This window comes from Salvelinus sp. IW2-2015, linkage group LG13, assembly GCF_002910315.2.
Source record: "Salvelinus sp. IW2-2015 linkage group LG13, ASM291031v2, whole genome shotgun sequence".
Taxonomy (NCBI): Eukaryota; Metazoa; Chordata; class Actinopteri; order Salmoniformes; family Salmonidae; genus Salvelinus; species Salvelinus sp. IW2-2015.
This window is the reverse complement of record NC_036853.1, coordinates 47,745,730-47,768,400: the sequence shown is the minus strand read 5'-3', so window position 1 is coordinate 47,768,400 and position 22,671 is coordinate 47,745,730. Positions and strand designations below refer to the sequence as shown.

The window sequence follows — 22,671 nt, the reverse complement described above, 5'->3', positions numbered from 1 at the left end:
CAACAAACACAACTGCATTTTTTATGGCAATTTGAATGCACAGGGATACTGTAATGAGATCCTGAGGCCCATTGTCGTGTCATTCATCCGCCGCCATCACCTCATGTTTCAGCATGATAATGCACGGACCCATGTCGAAAGGATCTGTACACAATTCCTGGAAGCTGAAAATGTCCCAGTTCTTTCATGGCCTACATACTCACCAGACATGTCACCCATTGAGCATGTTTGGGATGCTCTGGATCAACGTGTACGACAGCGTGTTCCAGTTCACGCCAATATCCAGCAATTTCGCACAGCCATTAAAGAGGAATGGGACAACATTCCACAGGCCACAATCAACAGCCTGATCAACTCTATGCGATGGAGATGTCGTGCTGTTTGAGGAAAATGGTGGTCACACCAGATACTGACTGTTTTTCTGATCCACGCCCTTACTTTTTTTTAAAGGTATCTGTGACCAACAGATGCATATCTGTATTCCCAGTCATGTTAAATCCATTTTTTTTATTGACTGATATCCTTATATGAACTGTAACTCAGTAAAATCTTTGAAATTGTTGTATGTTGTGTTTATATTGTTGTTCAGTACACTTGGTGTTACCTTAGATTTTAAACTGTCATGGTCAAAACATATAGATTCAATGGTTGTAAAGATGGAGAGAGGTCTGTCTGTGATAGAGATGCTTTCCTTTTTTGACACCACACTCCACAAAGCAAGTCCTGCAGGCTCCAATTTGATCTTATCTTGATTATTGTCCAGTTATATGGTCAAGTGCTGCAAAGAAGGACCTAGTTAAGCTGCGGCTGGCCCAGAACAGAGCGGAACTTTTTGCTCTTCATTGTAATCAGAGGGCTAATATCTATACTATGCATGCCAGTCTCCCTTGACTAAGAGTTGAGGAAAGACTGACTGCGTCACTTCTTGTTTTTATGACAGAAAATGTGTAAGGAAATTCCAAATTGCTTGCATAGTAAAATGACACACAGCACTGACACACACACTTACCCCACCAGACATGCCACCATGGTTCTTTTCACAGTCCCCAGGTCCAGAACAAATTCAAGGAAATGTACAGTATTATACAGAGCCATGATTGCATGGAACTCCATATAGCGCAAGTGAACAGCAAACCTGGCTATCAAAAAACAAATAAAGCAACACCTCACGACACAACGCCTCTCCCCCATGTGACTTACTTGTTGTGTGGATGTACAAACGTGTGTGTAACTGATACACTAACTAACACACACACACACATGTTAATGTTTTTAAATATATGTAAATTGTCTGTAATGTCTTTTTTGTTATGTGTCGGACCACAGTAAGACTAACGTTCGCCATTGGTGTCGGCTAATGGGGATCCTAATAAAATAAAATAAAATCCTCTTCATGACAACTACAGTATCTTTCAAGCTGAGAGCAGACTTGTTTAGAAAGAACAGTGTGTCCGTAAGAATAGAGTAGAAAAGAGTATGACTTTATTCCATCTTCACCTCAGTAAGGTAAATATTCAACTGTCCTTGTTTTAGCCTAGATTTACTGTCTCTCTAAAAACAGTTCACACAAACRCATTTCAAATGACAAGTTAACAAAGGGTTAATGAGAGGCATGTGGTTAATTACCCTCCTAAACAGTCTGTAGAGCCATCCAGTCAGTAATCTCAAGTACAGGTGCACATTCGTTCATGTTTAATATTTTACCCCAGTCATCACAAGACCTTATTAAGCCTTCAGGCCATTGACATGGTGACATACGGCAGTATAAATACAGTGTGCCTTGCTTTGCTTGGCTACTCAAACTTCTTGCTCCGGCCAAACACTATCAGAGTACCTCCCTGACGATTTCTAAAACGCAAACATATTCTAACCATTCTGATTGGTCGCAGAAACCGATGGGTCAGGACAGAGCCAGAACACACATTGGGTAAAGCTACGTTTTGAAAATTCGTCATTGGCTTTGATACCGATTGGTTAGAAATGATCCAATCGCCGATGACTTTGTTTTGTAAAACACCCCTCACTTTGATGTCACCACAAACGACTTCAATGATGGCCGTCTCAGACTGAAGTACGTAGCGAATGATAGAGCAGCGGAATAATTCAGTTTGATTCGTCAGGCAATGACTTGTGTGGCTGGGGAAGTCAATTATTGAGTGGCAATGTTTGCTACAACCATGGGAGATGCATAACAATAATACACATAACAGATATGGAAGATGATAGAGGGGAGGATGAAAAATATCTGATTAAGGAGAACTCATACCTACTACCCAGTGCCATGGGAGGGCAATAGGGGAAAGGGACACAGTAAAGGGTTGTTTTTGGACCTCTTCCCCAATGAAAGCATGACCTCGGGGTCATGTCATCTCAGCAGACCTGGCTTGTTATAAAGGTGTTATAAAAAGAGGGTGTATTTTGATCACCTATTTTTAGTACATAAAGGAACAGGTACAACCTGAGTGTGTGTGTGTGTGTGTGTGGGGGGGGGGATAAAGGTGTTATAAAAAAGAGGGACATATTTATTATGAATAGAACATAGGCAAAACCAAATTCAGAGGGGGAATATAGTGTTACTCTTCAGTAACATGACAGTGTTTTGGCTATGCAAGCACACCAAACAAGTCTATCATGTGAGAATGTGAGTTTACCCAGATGCTCAACTGAGGGACTTGGTAATCCCCCCCAAAACTCCAGGACATTTCACATGATAACTATAATATTTCAGCTAAATAATAGTTTCCAGATATCTCCTGTGTACATCTTAAGACCCAATGCTATGATTGCTCCCTGTTGTGGACACTCCTATGTCTGATAAGGTAACTCAGGAATGAGAAGCTCTTGTAACACAGCTTACACTTGAAGGGCCTCTCCTTGATGTGAATGGTCTGGTGCTTCTTCACGTAGGTCGCCTTTGCAAAGCACTTCCCACACGTGGGGCAGGAGTATGGCTTGTCTTCGTCTGTGCTAATGCTTGGCATCCCACGTTGTGACCCAATGACACCAGAGGAGGTAGAAGCAGGAGTCTTTGAGCTTCCTCCTTGACCTCTAGCCATTGTTTGGGTGTTGTTGGGATTGTGTGCTGTGTTATAGGCTAGATACCTCTTGTGGTGAACACCCATCCTGACCCTGTCTGTATTGGTGGGGTAACTATGAGGTAGCTGAGGAAGGCTAGACACAGGTCCAGACCCAGGACTGCTATGAACCCAGTCACCAGGCATTAGACAAGACCCTGAAGGTGAAGACAGACTTGCTGCTAGACTATCACCAGGGGGATCTCCCACCACTCTCTGTGAAGGCTGCAGCCCAGGGTGACCTGCTCTGTTCATCATGGATACTGTGGTGTTTGTATCATAGGAACAGGAGGGTCTATCTCTATCAGCCCCAGGCCCTACTTCATCCCTGCACTGAGACTGTGAAGAGAAGGGTCTGGYCTGCGGACTGGATCCCTGACTGGAGCCTCTGTCTCTCTGATGACCACCAGGACTGTTGTTCAGTCCACCTGTCCACTGGMTGTGTTCTGTGTGTTGGTGGAGTCTCGGTCCCTCGCGATTCCGTCCCCGTTCCGACTCGGGAAGGAAGAGCGACGGCTCCTGATTCAGGGTCCTGATCAAGAGCCAGGGCTTGTGACCAGCCACCTCAGAGGCCCAGTCTCTCCTGCCAGCAACACCAGATATTAGCAGGTCTTCATGGACTCCAGACTGTAAACACAAATTGTACAGAAGAGCATTTAAAAGTTTATGAAAGAAACTCTTTGCTGTACACACAAAAACATGACATGATAATTATCAAATGTTAACCACAGTTAAGTCTGTCTCGAACACTGATTCAAGTACCTAACAGTATGGAGCCAAAAACGGTCTATATGCGTTGATTCAAGAATGAAGTATAATGTTTTGGTTCGACTGATAAGGGAAACTCAGTCCCTGCAATAATACAAAAATAACCAAGTCTGTCAGCACAGAGTCAATTTTGTATTTAATTTAAACAAAATGGTCATACATTCAACTTTGAAGTACAGTACTTTTATTGCACAAAACGATATGTGACAAGAGGAATAACTTTTCTCACTATGATAACACTTGACTTTTTCTGTAAATCTGTTACCCTCGCTTTGATAAAATTAATTTTAGAATACGTTGGAAAAGGTTCACCATTATCTTGCACACATCTTCACTACATCATGTCAAGTAAACACATGAAGGCACTATCATTTCCTCATAAAACACCAGCATCAAACAACAGGTCAGGGTTGCCACTTTTCAATAGTGAATCATTTTTACAGACACCATCACACCAACCACCATATCATCTACTCTTCCACATCATACTCATTATTTACTCAATTCACCTAGATTACATATCACTATAATCTATACATGGGCCGTGTGCATTTTCTGCTGGTGTATCCTGAGGTACACTACATGACCAAAAGTATGTGGACACCTGCTCGTCAAACATCTCATTCCGGAATCATGGGCATTAATATGGAGTTGATCCCCTCCTTGCTGCTATAACAGTCTCCACTCTTCTGGGAAGGCTTTCCACTAGATGTTGGAACATTTCTGCGGGGACTTGCTTCCATTCAGCCACAAGAGCATTAGTGAGGTCGGGCACTCATGTTGGGCGATTAGGCCTGGCTTGCAGTRGGCGTTCCAATTCATCCCAAACGTGTTAGATGGGGTTGAGGTCAGGGCTTTGTGCGGGCCAGTCAAGTTCTTCCATACCGATCTTGACAAACCATTTCTGTATGGACCTCGCTTTGTGCATTGTCCAGCTGAAACAGGAAAGGGCCCCAAACTGTTGCCACAAAGTCTAGAATGTCATTGCTGCAGCGTTACAATTTCCCTTCACTGAAAGTAAGGGCCTAGCCCGAACAATGAAAAACAGCCCCAGACTATTATTCCTCCTCCATCTAACTTTACAGTTGGCACTATGCATTGGGGCAGGTAGTGTTCTCCAGGCATCTGCCAAACCKAGATTCGTCGTCGGACTGCCAGATGGTAAAGTGTGATTCATCACTCCAGAGAACACGTTTCCAGTGCACCAGAGTCCAATGGCTACGAGCTTTACACAACTCCAGCAGACACTTGGCATTGRGTATGGTGATCTTAGGCTTGTGTGCGGCTGCTCGGCCATGGAAACCCATTTCATGAAGCTCCCGAAGAACAGTTCTTGTGCTGACGTTGCTTCCAGAGGATGTTTGGAACTCGGTAGGGAGTGTTGCAACTGKCGACAGATTAATTTTACGCGCTGCGCGCTTTCAGCACTTGGCAGCCCCGTTCTGTGAGCTTATATGGCCCACTACTTCACGGCTGATCCGTTGTTGCTACTAGAAGTTTCCACATCACAATAAGAGCACTTACAGTTGACCGGGGCAGCTCTAGCTGGGCAGAAATTTGACGATTTGACTTGTTGGAAAGGTGTCATCTTATGACGGTGCCATGTTGAAAGTCACTGAGCTCTTCCGTAAGGCCATTCTACTGACAATGTTTGTCTATGGAGATTGCATGGCTGTGTGCTCGATTTTATACACCTGTCATAACGGGTGTGGCTGAAATAGCCTAATCCACTAATTTGAAAGTGTGTCCACATACTTTTGTATGTATAGTGTAGCTCCTCTGAAAACCTGCAGTGCCTACAAGCGAACGGCCTCTCTCTCGTGTGGACCTTCAGGTGCATTTTCAGCTGGTCGTGCTAATGGGAAAACCTTTCCTCACACTGGGGCAGCCTAAGGGTTTCTCCTGTGTGGACTCCCATTTGCCTCTTCAGGTTGGACGAGTGTGAAATACTGCCCTGGCACAGTTGGCAGCCTAACCAGGGAGTGAATATGCTGTCGCAGGGTTCATGTTCCAGTTGATAGATCCTGTAGAAGGCAGGCTGAAGGCAGCATCTGTTAGGGGGTTAACCTGAGGCACCATCAGTCTCTGAATCACAACTATAGGAGCAGGACGGAGCATCGCTAGCCGAGTCTGTGTCTGTTCTCTCCAGCCGAATACAGACACCTCCCCGTCCCCGCAGACAAAATCTATGCCTCGCTCTGGTCTGTTTTTTGTGTTTGACTGTCTGTTTCTGGTTAACAGTGTTGTTCCCCAGCCCAGAGTTGACGACGGTGTCCCATCCACTGACCTCCACTATGTCGCCTCTGGTCCTGGCCTGCTCAGTGATGATATCCCCTGGGCCCTTAGCTGCACCCGTCTGGTTCTGGGAATTCAAGATGGCTGCCCAGTCTCCTCTGTTAGCCTCCAGCCAACCATCTACAGGAAGAGGTTAGAAAATAGACTAAAAACATGGAAGATAATGCTACATAAATGTTTTTATAACATACATTATAATGTGTGTTTTTGTATGTAAACATAAGTTGTATTGATTTCATTTTATGAATGAAGAAAAAATTATAGCCAGGTGCATCACTATTCCCATTGAAGATCTATTACTGTATGTAGGCTATATGTATTTCTCCATTACCTTGCTCCCCCATCTTTAGTCCACTCAGCAGATCAATGCTCTCTGGTCCGTCTTCTATTGTCTCCTCTTTGACCAGCAGCAGATCAGGCTTCCCATCCTCCATGTCTACTGACTGTAAGAGATACAGAGTGAGAGGATGTTGGATCAAGAAATCTGATATGAGCACCCTGCTATGGAGCATCTTCTGATTGGGCAATGAGGGATTGCTATAAGTACTATGCGAACTTGTTAGTTGATTTGATACTATGCAAATAACTTGATTACTTGACACTTAATGTTATGGTCATTCAAAGGCATGGTCCCACACTTAAGACAAAATTAATCAAAACCTGGGGCCATATCCATAAAGCGCCTCATAGTAAGAGTGCTGATCAAGGATCAGGTCCCCATATGTCTAAATCGGTCTTATTCATTATTATCTAAAGGGGTTAAACTGATCCTAGATCAGCACTCCTACTCTGAGAGGCTTTGTGGATACGGGCCCTGACCTAATATCATTCAGACAGTAGTTCACAGTGGACTCACCTCAGTGAGACTGTGTGTGGTCCTGTGTTGCTCAGCTGGTTCCTCTGTGGTTTCAGGAGGAGGTGTAGTCTGGTTGTCCTCCATGACCATGGTCCCCTCAGGGTTCCCCAGACCCTCCTCCTTCACCAGAAGCACCTCTGGACCCTCCTCCTCCTGGAAGAGACAGGTGATACAGATTACACAGACATACACTCCCTCAGGTACGTACACACAGATAATAAACACACTGTCAACATGGAGTGTTTGCCCATCCCCACTATGTTTGAGTCCCATACTGTAGTTACAGAATTACTTTGTTGTTAAACCCATCATGGTGGACATAAATATGTGGGTAAAAATGAGTCATCATCAGGCAAACCTGACTAAACTATTTTGACGTGTACAGTAGGTTTGTTAGTGTGTAGGTATATTTATTTATATTTAAGTGTATATTGGTTATAAAGCGCTGTCAGGTGTATGCAGAATAGGGGGAGATCAGATGTGATGTATACTAAAGAGAGTCTCAATGAAAGTCTTAGAATGAAAAGTCCCATTTTGTGTTTATTAAACATAAACAAGTGTTAAATACACCATGTGAAAACCACACAAACACGTCTCTCTGCGTGCCTGGCAGACATCTCAGCTTGGATGTCAGCCCACGACCTCAAGTTTAACCTCGACAAGACGGAGCTGCTTATCTTCCCGGGGAAGGCCTGCACGCTCCAAGACCTCTCCATCACGGTTGACAACTCCACAGCGTCCCCCACTCAGAGTGCAGAGAATATCAAAGCAATGGCTCACTCCTGCAGGTTCATGCTCTGACAAGTGTGACCATTCCTCACACAGGAAGCTCCTCAGGTCCTAATCCAGGCTATTTTCATCTCCCTGTTTACACGACTGCAACTCTCTGTTGGCTGGGCTCCCTGCTTGTGCCATCAAACCCCTGCAACTTATCTAGAACACTGCAATTTCCCAAGTTCTCCCATGTCTCCTCGCTCCTCAGCACACTCTACTGGCTTCCAGTCGAAGCTCACATCCACTACAAGACCATGGTGCTTGCCTACAGAGCAGCAAGGGGAACTGTCCCTCCCTACCTTCAGGCTATGCTCAAACTCTACACCCCAAATCGAGCACTCCGCCACCTCTGGTCTCTTGGCCGTCCCACTAAACATGTCAAGCAGATCAAGAGATACAGTGCCTTCAGAAAGTATTCATACCCCTCGACTTATTCCACATTTTGTTGTATTACAGCCCACATTCAAAATTGTTTAAATAGATTTTGTCTCGCACATCTTCACATAATGACAGAGTGAAAACATGTTTTTAGACATTTTTGCAAATTTATTGAAAATGAAATATCTCATTTACATAGCTGTAATTGCTGCCAAAGGTGATTATAACATGTATTGACTCAGGGGTGTGAATACCTGAGTCTTTCTGGGTAAGTCTCTAAGAGCTTTCCACACCTGGATTTTTATTTTCAAAATTCTTCCAAGCTCTGTCAAATTGGGTGTTGATCATTGCTAGAAAAACATTTCCAGGTCTTGTCTTAGATTTTCAAGTAGATTTAAGTCAAAACTACAGTAACTCGGCCACTGAGGAACATTCACTGTCATCTTCTTCGTAAGCAACTCCAGTGTAGATTTGGCCTTGTGTTTTAGGTTCTTGCCCTGATGAAAGGTGAATTCTTCTCCCGGTGGTTGGTGGAAAGCAGACTGAACCAGGTTTTCCTTTAGGATTTTTCCTGTGCTAAGCTCCATTCCATTTTTTTTAATCCTGAAAAACTCCCCAGTCCTTAATGATTACAAGCATACCCATAACATGAAGCAGCCACCACTATGCTTGAAAATATGGAGAGTGGTACTCTGTAATGTGTTATATTAGATTTGCATTAAACATAACACTTTGTATTCCGGACAAAAAGTTAATTGCTATACCACATTTTTTTGCAAGATTACTTTAGTGCCTTGTTGCAAACAGGATGCATGATTTTGAATATTTTCCTTCTTTTCACTCTGTCAATTAGGTTAGTATTGTGGAGTATCTACAATGTTGTTGATACATCCTCAGTTTTCCATCACTGTCATTAAACTCTAACTGTTTTAAAGTCACCATTGGCCTCATGGTGAAATCCCTGAGTMGTTTCCTTCCTTTCCGGCAACGGAGTTAGGAAGGCCGTCTATCTTTGTAGTGACTGGGTGTATTGATACACCATCCAAAGTGTAATTAATAAAGTCACCATGCTCAAGGGGATATTCAATGTCTGCTTTTTGTTTTTACCCATCTACCAATAGGTGCCTTTCTTTGCAAGGTATTGGAAAACCTCCCTGGTCTTTGTGGTTGAATCGGTATTTGAAATTCACTGCTCACCTGAGAGACCTTACTGATAATTGTATCTGTGGGATAGATGAGGTAGTTATTTAAAAAATAATGTTAAACACTATCATTGCACACAGAGTGAGTCCATGCAACTTATGTGACTTCAGCAACACAAAATGTACTCCTGAACTTATTTAGACTTGCCATAACAAAGGAGTTAAATACTTATTGGCTCAAGACATTCAGCTCTGATGCAATTCTGATCGGAGTAGTAGTTTGATATTGTGATGTGTGTGATTTCTTTTACTTGTCCATTTGGACACCTTAAATCTATATTCCTCTTGTGCGACAATTTTTGACTATTTATTTTACTTTATTTCCCAGACGAGGACAAGCGTGAAAAAGCAACTGCCCCTAAAAAGCAACTAATCCCTTTGAAAACAGCCTGTGTGGTATCGATATGAGTCAGAAACATTTATTCTAGTGTCAYAATTGACTACTAAGTAGGATAGTTTTGGTCCCGAGTGGCGCAGTGGTATAAGACACTGCATGAGGCGTCACTGCAGTACCTGGTTCGAATCCAGGCTGCATCACATCCGGCTGTGATTGGGAGTCCCATAGYGCGGTGCACAATTTGCCCAGCGTCGTATGGGTTTGGCTGGGATAGGCCATTATTGTAAATAAGAATTTGTTCTTAACTGACTTGCCTAGTTAAATAAAGGTTACATACATCTCTTCTAAAACAGAGTTTAGAAGCTCATCTTAAAAATTTATTGATATGTTATATTTTTTTGCTTTTTGGTCTTAATTTAAGGTTAGGGTTAGGCAAAAGTTTAGCATTGTGGTAAAGGTTAGGTTTAAAATCACATTTTAATAAAAGATACATTTTAAAAATAGGCTGGGTTTCTGACTTTGTGGCTGTGGTAACTAGTGACAACCTAGAATTAGCTTGACTCCGAGTTAATAGCCTGGTGACAGACTGCTTCATCAACAATGGTAAATGTGTGATATGTGAAAAGAAATGGTAAATGTGTGATATGTGAAAAGATGTATAAAAAAAATACCCGGTTTGATGAGCTAGTAGGTTAATTACTCAGCCAAGCAGATATAAGTAGTAGATCATTTTGGTTGTGAAGTGCATTATCAAACGTGTTCTCCTTTCTTCTCCTTTCTTTATAACAAAATGCAATTAACCCCGTGGCTGTCTATTGTATAACYCTGTCACAGGCTCTCCCAGTCAACACCACCTCATGATATGAGGAAGTAAATTGTTTATAAGGATTGCCTGCTGCAGTTGTTTGAGAGATGTCCAGTTTGCAGCCGAACAGCCAACATAGAGAAGACCAGCAAGGGGACCCTCAACATCACGCAGACATGCACTCGCTGTGAGCATTCCTATAAATGGAACAGGGAGGACACTTGAATCAGGTTGGTCAAATTTGACCTGGTCAAAACAGTTATCAATTTTTTTCCCCCAATTCAACATCATAACCTAGCCTGGTGGAACCAGCCTGATCGCTGCGTTTACCATTCTATTTCACTTCACATATCATGATATCTGAAGTGAAATAGAAAGGCATACTCAGCGATCAGGTTGGTTCCACCACGCTAATCATAACTACCATTGATAATGTAATCAGTGCTGTGTGCGTTTGTATCAATGGAGGCTGCTGAGTGGAGGACGACTCATAATGGCACGAATGGAAAGTTTGATGTATTTGATACCATTCAACTTATTCCAGTCCAGCTGTTACCATGAGCCCATCCCGCCAATTAAGGTGCCACCAACCTGATCTACAATGGCAAAGACCTCACCTCCAGCCTCACCTCGTTTGCGCAACAACGATTGTCGATAAGTAGACCAGAATTAGGTAGGTTTAGTCTGACCTGTTAAAACTTCAACACAGTATGTTTGTCAGATATCACCAATCCTAACTGCCATTGGTAATAGAACAGTGACTGTGTATATGTTGACAGATGCATCTATGGAGCCAGCACTTGGAGACTTGCAAGGTGATGTGATGGAGTCCTGACCGACAGACAGGCTCGAGTCTCTGAATGGAGAGACCTGGCACTCGGCATAAACATGTTACTAGATAACTTTTCCTTGCATTGTCTTTTTTTTTTTATTGAATTAAATGGTATSACTCAATACGGGGAGGGAGAAACTGTTTATTCTGCACCAGGATCAGGGAACTCCTGTTTTATACGGGACACAACACAGGAAGGTATGACCACTGATATGTTTGCTAAGGCAGCCCCATTACCGCCAGACAAAATGCAGATAGGCAGAGTATCTGTATCGGCTGGGAATGACAATGAAAGGTCAAAGGTTCACATTGTTATATTAGCAGAACACTGCTTCTATGGTATTATGTAAAGTGTTGTTTATTCTACATGGACCTGTTACTACATTTGAAAGTTATCAAAATACTTAGTTTAGAATATTTACATAAATTTAGCAATCACATTCTTGTCGTTTTTACACTGTAGGCTACTGACCTATTCAAAGCTTCCTCCGGCATCTCACCATACATCTAGCATCTGCCTGTAGTTATTGTACTCAACAAGCAGAAGGTTTGTTTGTTGTGACTGAGTGGGGGGGGGGGGGGGGTGGGGTCGGGGCGGGCAGGGTTTTGAAATATGGGTGTGTCTTGGTGGTGGCAAGGACAAACACGAGAGAGGTGAGGTATTTTTCCTTTATTCATGTATTTAATCTGATACTGTTATAGCGCCGGCAAAACTGTTTATGTATGTAAGCACTTCAGAGTTATACCAAGCTAATAAGTCACTCGTAAGATAAGGAGGTTGTAAGAGTGTGCTTAACTGTATTTTCTTTTACTTTATAGTTCTCACGAAAGGTGATAATTCTGAGTATCTACAGAATAAAGCCGCCAGTTAAAATCAAAAAACGGTTGTGCTCGTGGTTACTAGAGGGAGCTACACCCACATTAAACCACACCCCCACACCCCAAGCCAACTCAAGTATGGCTTCTGTCATGGCCGACAGCATTTCTTGAGGAGCAAGTTCAGAAACGACGCCAAATTAGCAGCTGCAATTCCCCCTGAATGTTGAGCCCTGATTTACTACGACTTTGATATGTGGTTCTCACCCAGCCATCTTAAGATGAATGCACTGATTGTAAGTCGCTCTGGATAAGAGCATCTGCTAAATTACTAAAATGTAAATGTAATGTCTCAACTCAAACTCTGCACAAACTTGATAAACTCCATTTATTTTCTTACTAAAAAGTATCTTGGGGTAAAAAATMAAGTAGTTGAACGGAAGTAATGAAACAGGCATTTGTGAACATCATATAGCAGAGTACAAAAATAATATGTAACAGTCTTTTTAGGCTTATACACTGTGTACAAAACATTAGGAATACTCATTATTTCCTTGACAGACTGACCAGGTGACTCCAGGTGAAAGCTATGACCACTTATTGAAGTCACTTGTTAAATCCACACCAATCAGTGTAGATGAAGGGGAGGAGACAGGTCAAATAAGGATTTTTAAGCATTGAGACATGGATTGTGTAGGTGTGCCATTGAGGGTTAATGGGAAAGACGAATTGAGGCTGTTCTGAGGGCAAAAGGGGGTGCAACTTAATATTAGAAAGGTGTTCCTAATGTTTTATACACTTAGTGTATATGCCTTATGTATCACAATGTCTGGATGCAATATTCTACCCAGGAATAGTCGACACTGAAATCTGTTACTCTCGTTATTCCAAATGCATCTGTAGATCTTAAAAAAAGAAAAAGTATCTTCTTTATGCAGGGTTTGATCTAAACGTCAGAAGCTATCGAGTGGAARGATTATTTTCTATGTTATAGAGTAGAATGTGTTTTCTGCTGGTGTATCTTGAGGTAGCTCCTTTCTGAGAACCTCTTCCCACAGTGCGTACAGGCGAACGGTCTTTCTCCCTTGTGGACCTTCAGGTGCATCTTCAGGTTGCCAGCCAGGGAGAACCTCTTCTCACACTGGGGGCAGCTGAAGGGTTTCTCCCCTGTGTGGACCCTCTGGTGCCTCTTCAGGTCACCAGACTGGGAGAACCTCTTCTCACACTGGTTACAGCTGAAGGGTTTCACCCCTGTGTGGACCCTCTGGTGGATCTCCATCTTCTGGGGGCAGCTGAAGCCTTTGTTGCAGAACATGCAGAGGAACCCCTTCTCTTGACTATTGTCTGATGTTGGTCCCCCTCCCCACGCCCTTTGGTCCTTTGAGTTCAATACCTGATCGAAAAGGACACAACCGTGTGAATCGGAAGGTGCCATTGATGTGGACACTGGGTCGCGATCCCTGAAAGAGTGTAAAGGGGAGTTGGTGGCAACAATATGATTTGTCTCTAAGATTCCCCTGTAATCTAAGAAATCTCTGCCTTGTGAGAGTTCTTCTAAGTGAGTCTCGTCTACATTCCATGTCAGAGGAGCGTCGCCCTCCACTTTCACAGTTACATCATCTATCAATGTAACCTCTCCTTTCTTATCTTGGCACCCTTCAGAGTAAACACTACTACTGTACCCATTCCAGTAACCTCTAGACAGAGCAGTCTGTCTCTCTAAACCCATGGGCATGTTGCCAKGGTCCATCTCTGTAGTGTAAGAACAAGACGGATCATCACCGCCAGAGTGTAATGCGTCACCATCATCACGGGAATAAACCATCCTCTGGCTCTGGTGAAATACCGGTAAATACTCTGAGCCAGGAGCAMGAGGACAGCCCAGTTTCCCCAGTCTGTCTGGGTCTGATCTGTGATCAGATCCTGTTGGTAATAGCCTGTGTGTTACAGTTAAAGTCTCGGCGTCCCTCTCTGACTTGAGGATGGTGTTCGGCGCTCCACTGACCTCCGTGACGCTACGTCCGGTCCTGGGCTGGGGTGAGCTGGCGGTGGTGAGGTCCACCGTGGCTTCAGGTGGTGCCACAGTAGCCACTGCTCTAGTTTGGGTGTCTCCGCTGTGCCGTGGGTCCTCTCCTTCAGTCCTCTCCTGCTTGACCAGAGACGATCCTTCAGGACCTGCAGCCTCTGGATCTGCAGACTGACACAAAAGAGGAGGTTATTACAGGTACATAATTTGAATAGGATAACAATGTCATAGGGAAGTCTCACAAGCTCCCCTATGGCAGATAAATTAGGATGTACATGTAAGCAAATTGGGATATGTATATGTGGGATATGTTCCGGGATTCATCTGATAGCATTCAGGAGTTTGACACATTAGGCACGAGCTTCATCTATAAGTGCATAGACGAAGTCGTCCACAGTGACCATACAAACGTATCCAAACCTAAAAAAAACATTGATTACATGCAATATCTGCACTGGGATAAAGGCTAGAGCTACTTCTTACATGGAATGGGACACAGACATGGACACATACAAGAAAGCACGCTACGAGCTTGGATGAGACATTAAACATGTAAAAGGACAATATAGGAGGAAGGTGGAATCCTATTCCACCGGCTCTGATGTTCGTCGTATGTGGCAGGGCTTGCAGATGATAACGGATTACAAAGGGAAACCCAGCTGGGAGACGCCCAGTGATGCAGAACTTCTAAACGAGCTAAATACCTTTTATGCTCGCTTCAAGGAATACAACACTGAGTCTTGTGTGAAAGCCCCAGTTGTTCCGGATGACTGTAATCTCGCTCTTTGTGACTGATAATATTTTAAACAGGTCAACACTCGCAAGGRCTCCGGGCCAAATGGAATCTTCTCAAAGCATGCACAGACCAGCTTGCAAGTGCCTTCTGACATTTTCATTCCCAGTCTGTAATCCCAACATGTTTCAAGCTGACCACCATTGTCTCTGTTCTCAAGAACTCCAAAGTTACCTGCCTAAATGACTATCGCCCAGTAGCACTCACACCTGTAATTATGAATTGCTTTAAAAGGCTGGCCATGCCACAAACACCATCATCCCAGACCACCTGGACCCACTCCAATTCGCATACTGCCCCAACAGATCCACAGATGACACAATCTCAATGGCACTTCACACTGACCTCTCCCACCTGAACAAGAGGGGAAATAAGTATCTGAGAATGCGGTTCATGAACACCGAGCTGTAGTCTAACACCATAGTCCCCTCCAAGCTAATCCCAAAGCTGGGGACACTGGGACTAGAGGCCTTCATGGGTCCAAAAAGTTGGACCCATTCTGAATTGGACCTGGGGCTTTTCCAACCTTGACCGGATATGCATAATTWATTTTTTAATATATAGAGGCCCGTTCCGAACTAATAGCTGCCATAGGTTTTTTATCATGCAATAGGATTTTGTAGTGGCTACCTGTCTTGCATCAAACCGGGAGAAGCTAGTTAAGATAGCTTTGCCCCACACAGAGAAACTATGACTGTAACCTATTACCGTTTTGATGACTTATGTTTGGTCAACAACAAGTCACATGCGCCACTTTCGTGAAAAGCAAAGAGCAGATGCATAGATTTCTCTACCGCAGCAGTCTCGTTCGGATCCTTCCGGACAAGTCAGTTAAAATTAAACATACCCGAGACAATTTCAGATCCGACCCAGACCAGTGACATTATTTAGAATTCTGGATCCGGAACCGCTCGGGTATTCAGGTACAGGTGGATCCGTGAAGACCTCTACCGGGAACTGGACACTTTCCTCTGCAACTGGATCCTGGCCTTCCTGACGGGCCYGTACCATGTGGTGAGGGTAGGCAACAACACCTCTGCCACGCTGACCCTCAACAAGGGGCTTCTCATAGGTGTGTGCTTAGTCCCCTCCTGTACTCCCTGTTCACGACTCCAACACCATCATCAAGTTTGCTGACGACACGGTGCTAGGACAACAAAATCTCCCTCAATGTCAGTAAAACCAAGGAACTGATAATGGACTACAGGAGAAAGAGGGTAGAGCATGCCCCCCCACCCACCGACGGGCCATAGTGGAGCGGGTCGAGAGCTTCAAATTCCTTGGCGTCCACATCACTAACGGCTTAACATGGTCCATACACACCCACACAGATGTGAAGAGGGCACCATAGCACATCTTCCCCGTCAGGAGGCTTAAAAGATTTGGCATGGGCCCTCGGATTCTAAAAAAGTTCTACAGCTGCACCATTGAGAGCATCTTGACTGGCTGCATCACCGCTTGGCATGGCAAATGCACTGCCCTCAACCGGAAAGGGCTACAGAGGGTGGTGCGGAGAGCCCAGTCAATCACTTGGGCCGTGCTCCCTTCCATCCAGGACCTCTATATCAGGCGGTGCCAGAAGGCCCGAAAAATTGCCAAAGCCTCCAGCCACCCAAGCCAAAMTCTGTAAACGGTACCAGAGCGTCGACTCTCGGACCAACAGGCTCCGAGATACTGTAGCTTCTACCCCCAAGCCACAATACTGCTAAATAGCCATAAGAGTGCTAAATAGTTCATTAATTGGTTACCGGACTATCTGCACTGACCCTTACACGTGGTCTGCCACTGCGAGGACGATCAGTTGTCCATCCTGTCTCCCTGTAGCGCTGTCTTAGGCGTTTCAAGGTACAGACATTGCAATTTATTGCCCTGGCCACATGTGCAGTCCTCATGCCTCCATGCAGCTTGCCTAAGGCACGTTCACGCAGATGAGCAGGGACCCTGGGCATCTTTCTTTTGGTGTTTTTTTACAATAAAGATCTGTGAAGTTATTTGGATATTTACAAATTATCTTTGAAAGACAGGGTCCTGAAAAAGGGACGTTTCTTTTTTTGTTTAGCTCCATTTTAGTATATTTTATTCCTCGTGTTACTATTTTCATGGTTAAGTCTACACCCGTTGTATTCGGCGCATGTGACAAATAAAATGTTATTTGATTTTAATAGCTGAGTGGACCATTTCTGAAATAAAATGGGCCACATTTGATGTACTGTAATTTCTAATGTTACACTATGACACTGACCTCTATCACGATAACATGCTGGGTTGAGGTTCCACTCCCCTCATCTATAGCTATGGGTTGGTCATCTCTCCACGCATTGGGTCCCACTGGCTTCACAATACTCCTGTGGCCTACAGTGAGATGTCCTTCACCTGAGTGATTGGGGGAAAAGAGGTGGTTGGGTTAGGTACTGTCAATGCTCAACGCTATATTGTACACTATTGACACTGTTTACAATTGGCAAGGACGCAAGGTAACACTTCTCATAACTTTTTGATATACTATTTATTGATTGATTGATTGATTGATTATGTTCCATGCATCACGTTGTTTTTATTGAATATGACAATAAGTAATTCAGTAAATCAGAATCTGGTTAGAATATGATACTGGCAGTGCCCGAAATCTGGCTTGCCTACTACTTAAACTGCATACTAATCATACTATATATTATTTAGAAAGTACTGTTTAGTAAAAACGTATGCCCTAAACAACAAGTACACTAGGCTCATCCATACTGACAATGCTTCATCTAATGCGCAATTGCGCTGTTCTGCGCAATTCGTTCATTTTGGTAGCACAACCCATACTTGAATATCAGCTATTTTTTACTACTATTCAGTGATGTAAAGTACTTAAGTCGTTTTTGGGGGTATTTGTACTTTACAATTTATATTTTTTTACAACTTTATACTTTTACTTCACTACATTTCTAAAGAAAAGTATGTACGTTTTACTCCATACATTTTCCCCTGACACCCAAAAGTACTCGTAACATTTTGAATGCTTAGCAGGATAGGAAAATGATCTAATTCACACAATTATCAAGAGAACATCGCTGGTCATCCCTACTGCCTCTGATCTGGCAGACTCACTAAATACATGCTTAGCTTGTAAATTATGTCTGAGGGTTGCGGCATGCCCCTGGCTATCCATACATTTTTAAAGAAAACAAGAAAATGGTACCGTCTGGTTTGCTGAATATAAGGAATTTGAAATTATTTCTACTTTTACTTTTGATACTTAAGTATATTTAAAACCAAATACTTTTACTCAAGTAGGATTTTACTGGGTGACTCACTTCAGTCATTTTCTATTAAGGTATCTTTACTTTTACTCAAGTATGACAATTGGGTACTTTTTTTCCCACCTCTGCTACTATTTATAGGTGACGCGACAAACAATGGACGCTATGTGAGAATTCTATACTGAACAAAAATATAAAAAAACGCAACATGCAACAATTTCAAAGATTTTACTGATTTACAGTTCATATAAGGAAATCAGTAAATTGAAATAAATTCATTCGGCTCTAATCTATGGATTAGAGCCGAATCTGCTCTGCAGAGGCTGTATTGTGCAATCCAGGAATTTTGTGATTGATGGTTTTATTTCAAATGTGTCCCATCTATCTTGCTGTGCAGGTGGCTAGCAGGAAGCTCACTGTCTCAGCCTGGGCTAATTATAGGCTGGAAACGGTGCAGTTTATCCTCCCATCACTATAATAACTCATCAAGACCAACACATAACATTACAATGTAACCCAACTATGTTTTCTATCTTCTTTATTCTCCAGGACATATGTATATAACCTGTTACCAATGCTGCTACTGTTCGTCATGTTTGCACTGTTACTGTACACTTGACCATTTAAGTCACCCTTGCTGCACTGTGTACCATATTAATGCACCTACATACCGATATTTGATGAGAGAGTGAGATGCCCACATTGGTGTGTGTGCATGTGTGGGGAGGGGGCTCTATTTTTCTGGTCTTAATGTTCTGACAAAAAAACTCCAATCTGCTAGTGTGATGTCTCAACTTCCTGATGTCTTTGAGAAGGTGGCAATTAGGCTACACATGCAGATATTACAGTAATGGCACAGGAAGTGTTATAGGCAGTATTGCGAACRGCAGTATTCCAAGTTCATTTTTTAACTATTACTTTGCCCACAAGAGACAGAGATCCGCTTGACTGTTTTAAAATTAGTTTGGTGTGTCTAGCTTAAAAGGTGTAAATAAAATCCCATTGAAGTGAATGGAATGTTGCAATTCAATAATTATCTGGTATTTCTTTATGAAATTGTTACAACCTCCCAGTTCTTCATAAAACAAATATACACTGTGTCTACAAAACATTAAGAACACCTTCATAATATTGAGTTGCGCACCCCCTTGCCCTCAGAACAGTCTCAATTCGTAGGGGCATGGACTCTACAAGGTGTCGAGAGCATTCAACAGGGATGCTGGCCCATGTTGACTCCAATGCTTCCTATAGTTGTGTCAAGTTGGCTGGTTGTCCTTTGGGTGGTGGACCATTCTTGAAACACATGGGAAACTGCTGTGTGTGAAAACCCCTGCTGCATTGCAGTTCTTGGCACAAACTGGTGCGCTTGGCACCTACTACCATACRCCATTCAAAGGCACTTCAATCTTTTGTCTTGCCCATTCACCCTCTGAATGGCACACATACACAATCCATGTCTCAACTGTCTCAAGCCTTAAAAATTATTTTTGAACCCATCTCCTCCCCTTCATCTACACTGATTGAAGTGGATTTAACAAGTGACATCAATAACGGGTCATAGCTCTCACCTGGATTAAACAAATACAGCATGTTAAGCCCATTTATTTAAAGGTGGTCATATTAACATACACCGAGTGTACAAAACATTACGAACACTATGCGCTTTCCATGACAGACAATGTCACACACCAGCTAATCCAAGAAGTTAACAATATGACCCCCTTACTTTAAATAAACGGGCTTAACATGCTGTATTTACCTAATTTGCATTGTAGTATAAAAGTTGCATTCGAACTTCCTAAATTGTTAAACTCAGTTTTGCATAAGGAATTAAGATTTGTTAATAACATGACCACCCTACCTTAAATTATTGATTATACGTTACTGTAATTATGCATCCCGTACTGCCTCATTTGGATATTAAGTCGACCTTAGCATAATATTGAAGTTTAACCTCATACTTTTTACTTTAATTTGAATTAACTCTACATCAGCCATGAAAATGGCATAACAATATGACAACACGATCTTGGGATATTGGACAAAACGTGTTGAAATTAATAATCCAGACAGGTGATTTGGTGCCATTATTGAATAGGGCAAAGGTGTCAAACTCATTCCACGGAGTGCCGAGTGTCTGCGGGTTTTTCGCTACTCCCTTGTAATTCATTGACTAATTAAGGTCACTAATTAGTAAGGAATTCCCCACACCTGGTTGTCTAGGCCTTAATTGAAACCCCTGGACTAGGAATTTACCTTTTTCGATCACTTGGAAAATACGACATTTTAGCAATGATAACTCCTATCCTCATGAAATAAAGTGTTCTGTGTTCCTGAGAAGCTTCTCTATAACATGGAATACAAAGTTTAACACCAGAAACAGTTTCATTTTGACCTCTAACAACCTACTATTTAGAACGCAATAATGGGTATTCGGGAAAATGGCCATCATGTCTCTGTGCAATAATATGTTTTCTTTATTTTACCAAGCAGGTAAATTTAAGGTAAAATAAATAAAATATTACAAGATAGCTTAATAATCTGGGTAACTATTGTATACTATCCAAAAACTGACTAAGACCCAATTCTGGGTAACACATCTGAACACATGCCCAGAAAATAACCGAACAGGCACCTCAGCCTTCACCAAAAAGTACCTCTTGCCATTCCTCTGTATCGGTCGAGGATCTTGACACTACTGGGACGAATGGCAAGGACGCGCTCTCGTATTGTCCTCTCTGCGCGCTCCCGTGCCACCTTCAGTTCCAGTAGCTGTAGTTTCCTSCGCAATCCCCTYTTGTCTTTCTGGCTTTGAGACATTTCCAAACGAAACACTGCATAGTCGTCGTCTACGAGTTTACAGATCTCTGCCACGGCTGCATTCGCTAGCACCTCCATAATCGAGGCTATTTGAGTGTGAAAAACCATATCGTTAGCCATTGTTTACTAGTATCGTTAGATGTTTTCTAGGTAACGCTAGCTAGCTGCTATCAACCAAGTCCTGTCTCCAACGCGAATTAAAGACTACCCGAGTTAAGTACGTGTTGTTTTGCAGTTAAAATGAATCGCATTGAGTTTCAGGGTGTTAATAAATGTCTAAAAAACAAAAAGGCTAACGTGGAAATTGTTCTCGATCTCTACTCACTTCCGCTTATTACTTACATTTGTATTGACGCAACCAACTGAAAGGTGCATACATCGCCACCTACTGTACTGGAGTGTGAGACCGCTCTCCAATTATTCTCTTCACTAAACCTGAGCTGTGTTCGAATACTCATACTAACCGTATTATTGGTGACGTGAATTGAGTATATAGTATGCTTATTGGTAATAGTGTGGATATAGTTTCTATGCCAAAAGTTCTTGGATGACATACTAAATTCGACAAAATACGAAGTGGACACTTTTCCCGTGCTTTTAGGGCCCATAATGCAAWTTTTCCGAAAATAGGCGTGYCTCACATCGTTTTCAGATTTGAAGAAAATGGCGAAAAATACAAGTTGAGCAATGTAATGACTTTTCAAATAYGTTACGTTACAGGTTATGTTGGCTGACAGTTTGTTAGCTACACTATCCTTACACACCGCATAGAATTACAGTAACCGGTATGTTAGCTAGGTACCTAACGTTAGTTGGCTACTAATACATCAAATTTGCCAGGCAGTAATATTAACTATCTGCTATCTAACTAACTACCCAACGTTTATTGACTTGATTATTCACATCATTCTTAGCTAAATGGTAACGTAAACTCGTACATCGCCTTGGTCCGTACAATTGCCCTTATTTTAGCGCCCCAAAAACCTAATACTTCCAGATCAACTGTAATGTTAATACCATTGTAAAGCACAATTTCTCCCCTTTCCAACAGAATCAATTACATGACCTAAACACTGCCCGTTTCTGCATAATTCAAGCAGGCAATGAGCCCCATCGGGTCTTTTTAAAAATGGCGGGTGGGGAAGCGAAACTAATGCGTGATAGTGAGAAGGAGAGATGTTGTGTGGGGAAATTGTTTTTTTTCACTCGATCTGTCTAACTTATCACCTTATTGCCTCTAAAATGTAAATAAAACACTATAAAGAGTTTATATAATGTGTCATTACATACCTATTTGAAGGTTTGTGTCGAATTTGAATCTGGTTTTTAGGGCGGTGCTAAAGTGATCTTAGAAGTAAACAGCGGCTTTGAGAATGATGATCGCATGCAATGATGACGCAAAAAATTACTAGGTATCCCCCCTTACCCCCGTCACTGTCCATTTCTTGTTTTRAAACGATGAGAGAAGTGCTACACCTGGTGGAGAGAGATTGTAAGACAGAAATAGTTGCTTTATTTGTGCTGTACGTTACGACATGACACGTCACGATGTAACGTAGGGTCCGTTTTTTCAACTTTTCTCCAATACTATAGAGCCATTACCATGTCGATCAACGCTTGAATAGAAACCTAGTTCACACCCCCGAT

The 22,671-nt window shown here is 42.6% G+C and overlaps 1 protein-coding gene and 2 long non-coding RNA genes across 3 annotated transcripts; 2 read left to right on the top strand and 1 right to left on the bottom strand.

Annotated features, from left to right (window-relative positions):
* Nucleotides 1–1,675: 1,675 nt before the first annotated feature.
* On the bottom strand, nt 1,676–21,481 carry LOC112081213 (uncharacterized). Its single transcript, XM_024147444.2, has 7 exons — nt 20,862–21,481; nt 17,199–17,329; nt 14,143–14,334; nt 6,994–7,146; nt 6,469–6,580; nt 6,130–6,257; nt 1,676–3,701 (listed from the first exon to the last, which is right to left on the bottom strand). The coding sequence occupies exons 1-7, from the start codon at nt 21,142–21,144 to the stop codon at nt 2,778–2,780; spliced, it is 1,923 nt and encodes a 640-aa protein (XP_024003212.2). The 5' UTR covers nt 21,145–21,481; the 3' UTR covers nt 1,676–2,777.
* LOC139028609 (uncharacterized) lies at nt 7,081–9,083 on the top strand. The gene is made up of 2 exons (XR_011480813.1): nt 7,081–7,159; nt 7,607–9,083. It is a non-coding gene; the product is annotated as an uncharacterized lncRNA (long non-coding RNA).
* Nucleotides 10,123–11,899, top strand: LOC111971771 (uncharacterized). Its single transcript, XR_002878325.3, has 3 exons — nt 10,123–10,719; nt 11,034–11,162; nt 11,269–11,899. It is a non-coding gene; the product is annotated as an uncharacterized lncRNA (long non-coding RNA).
* Nucleotides 21,482–22,671: the final 1,190 nt, after the last annotated feature.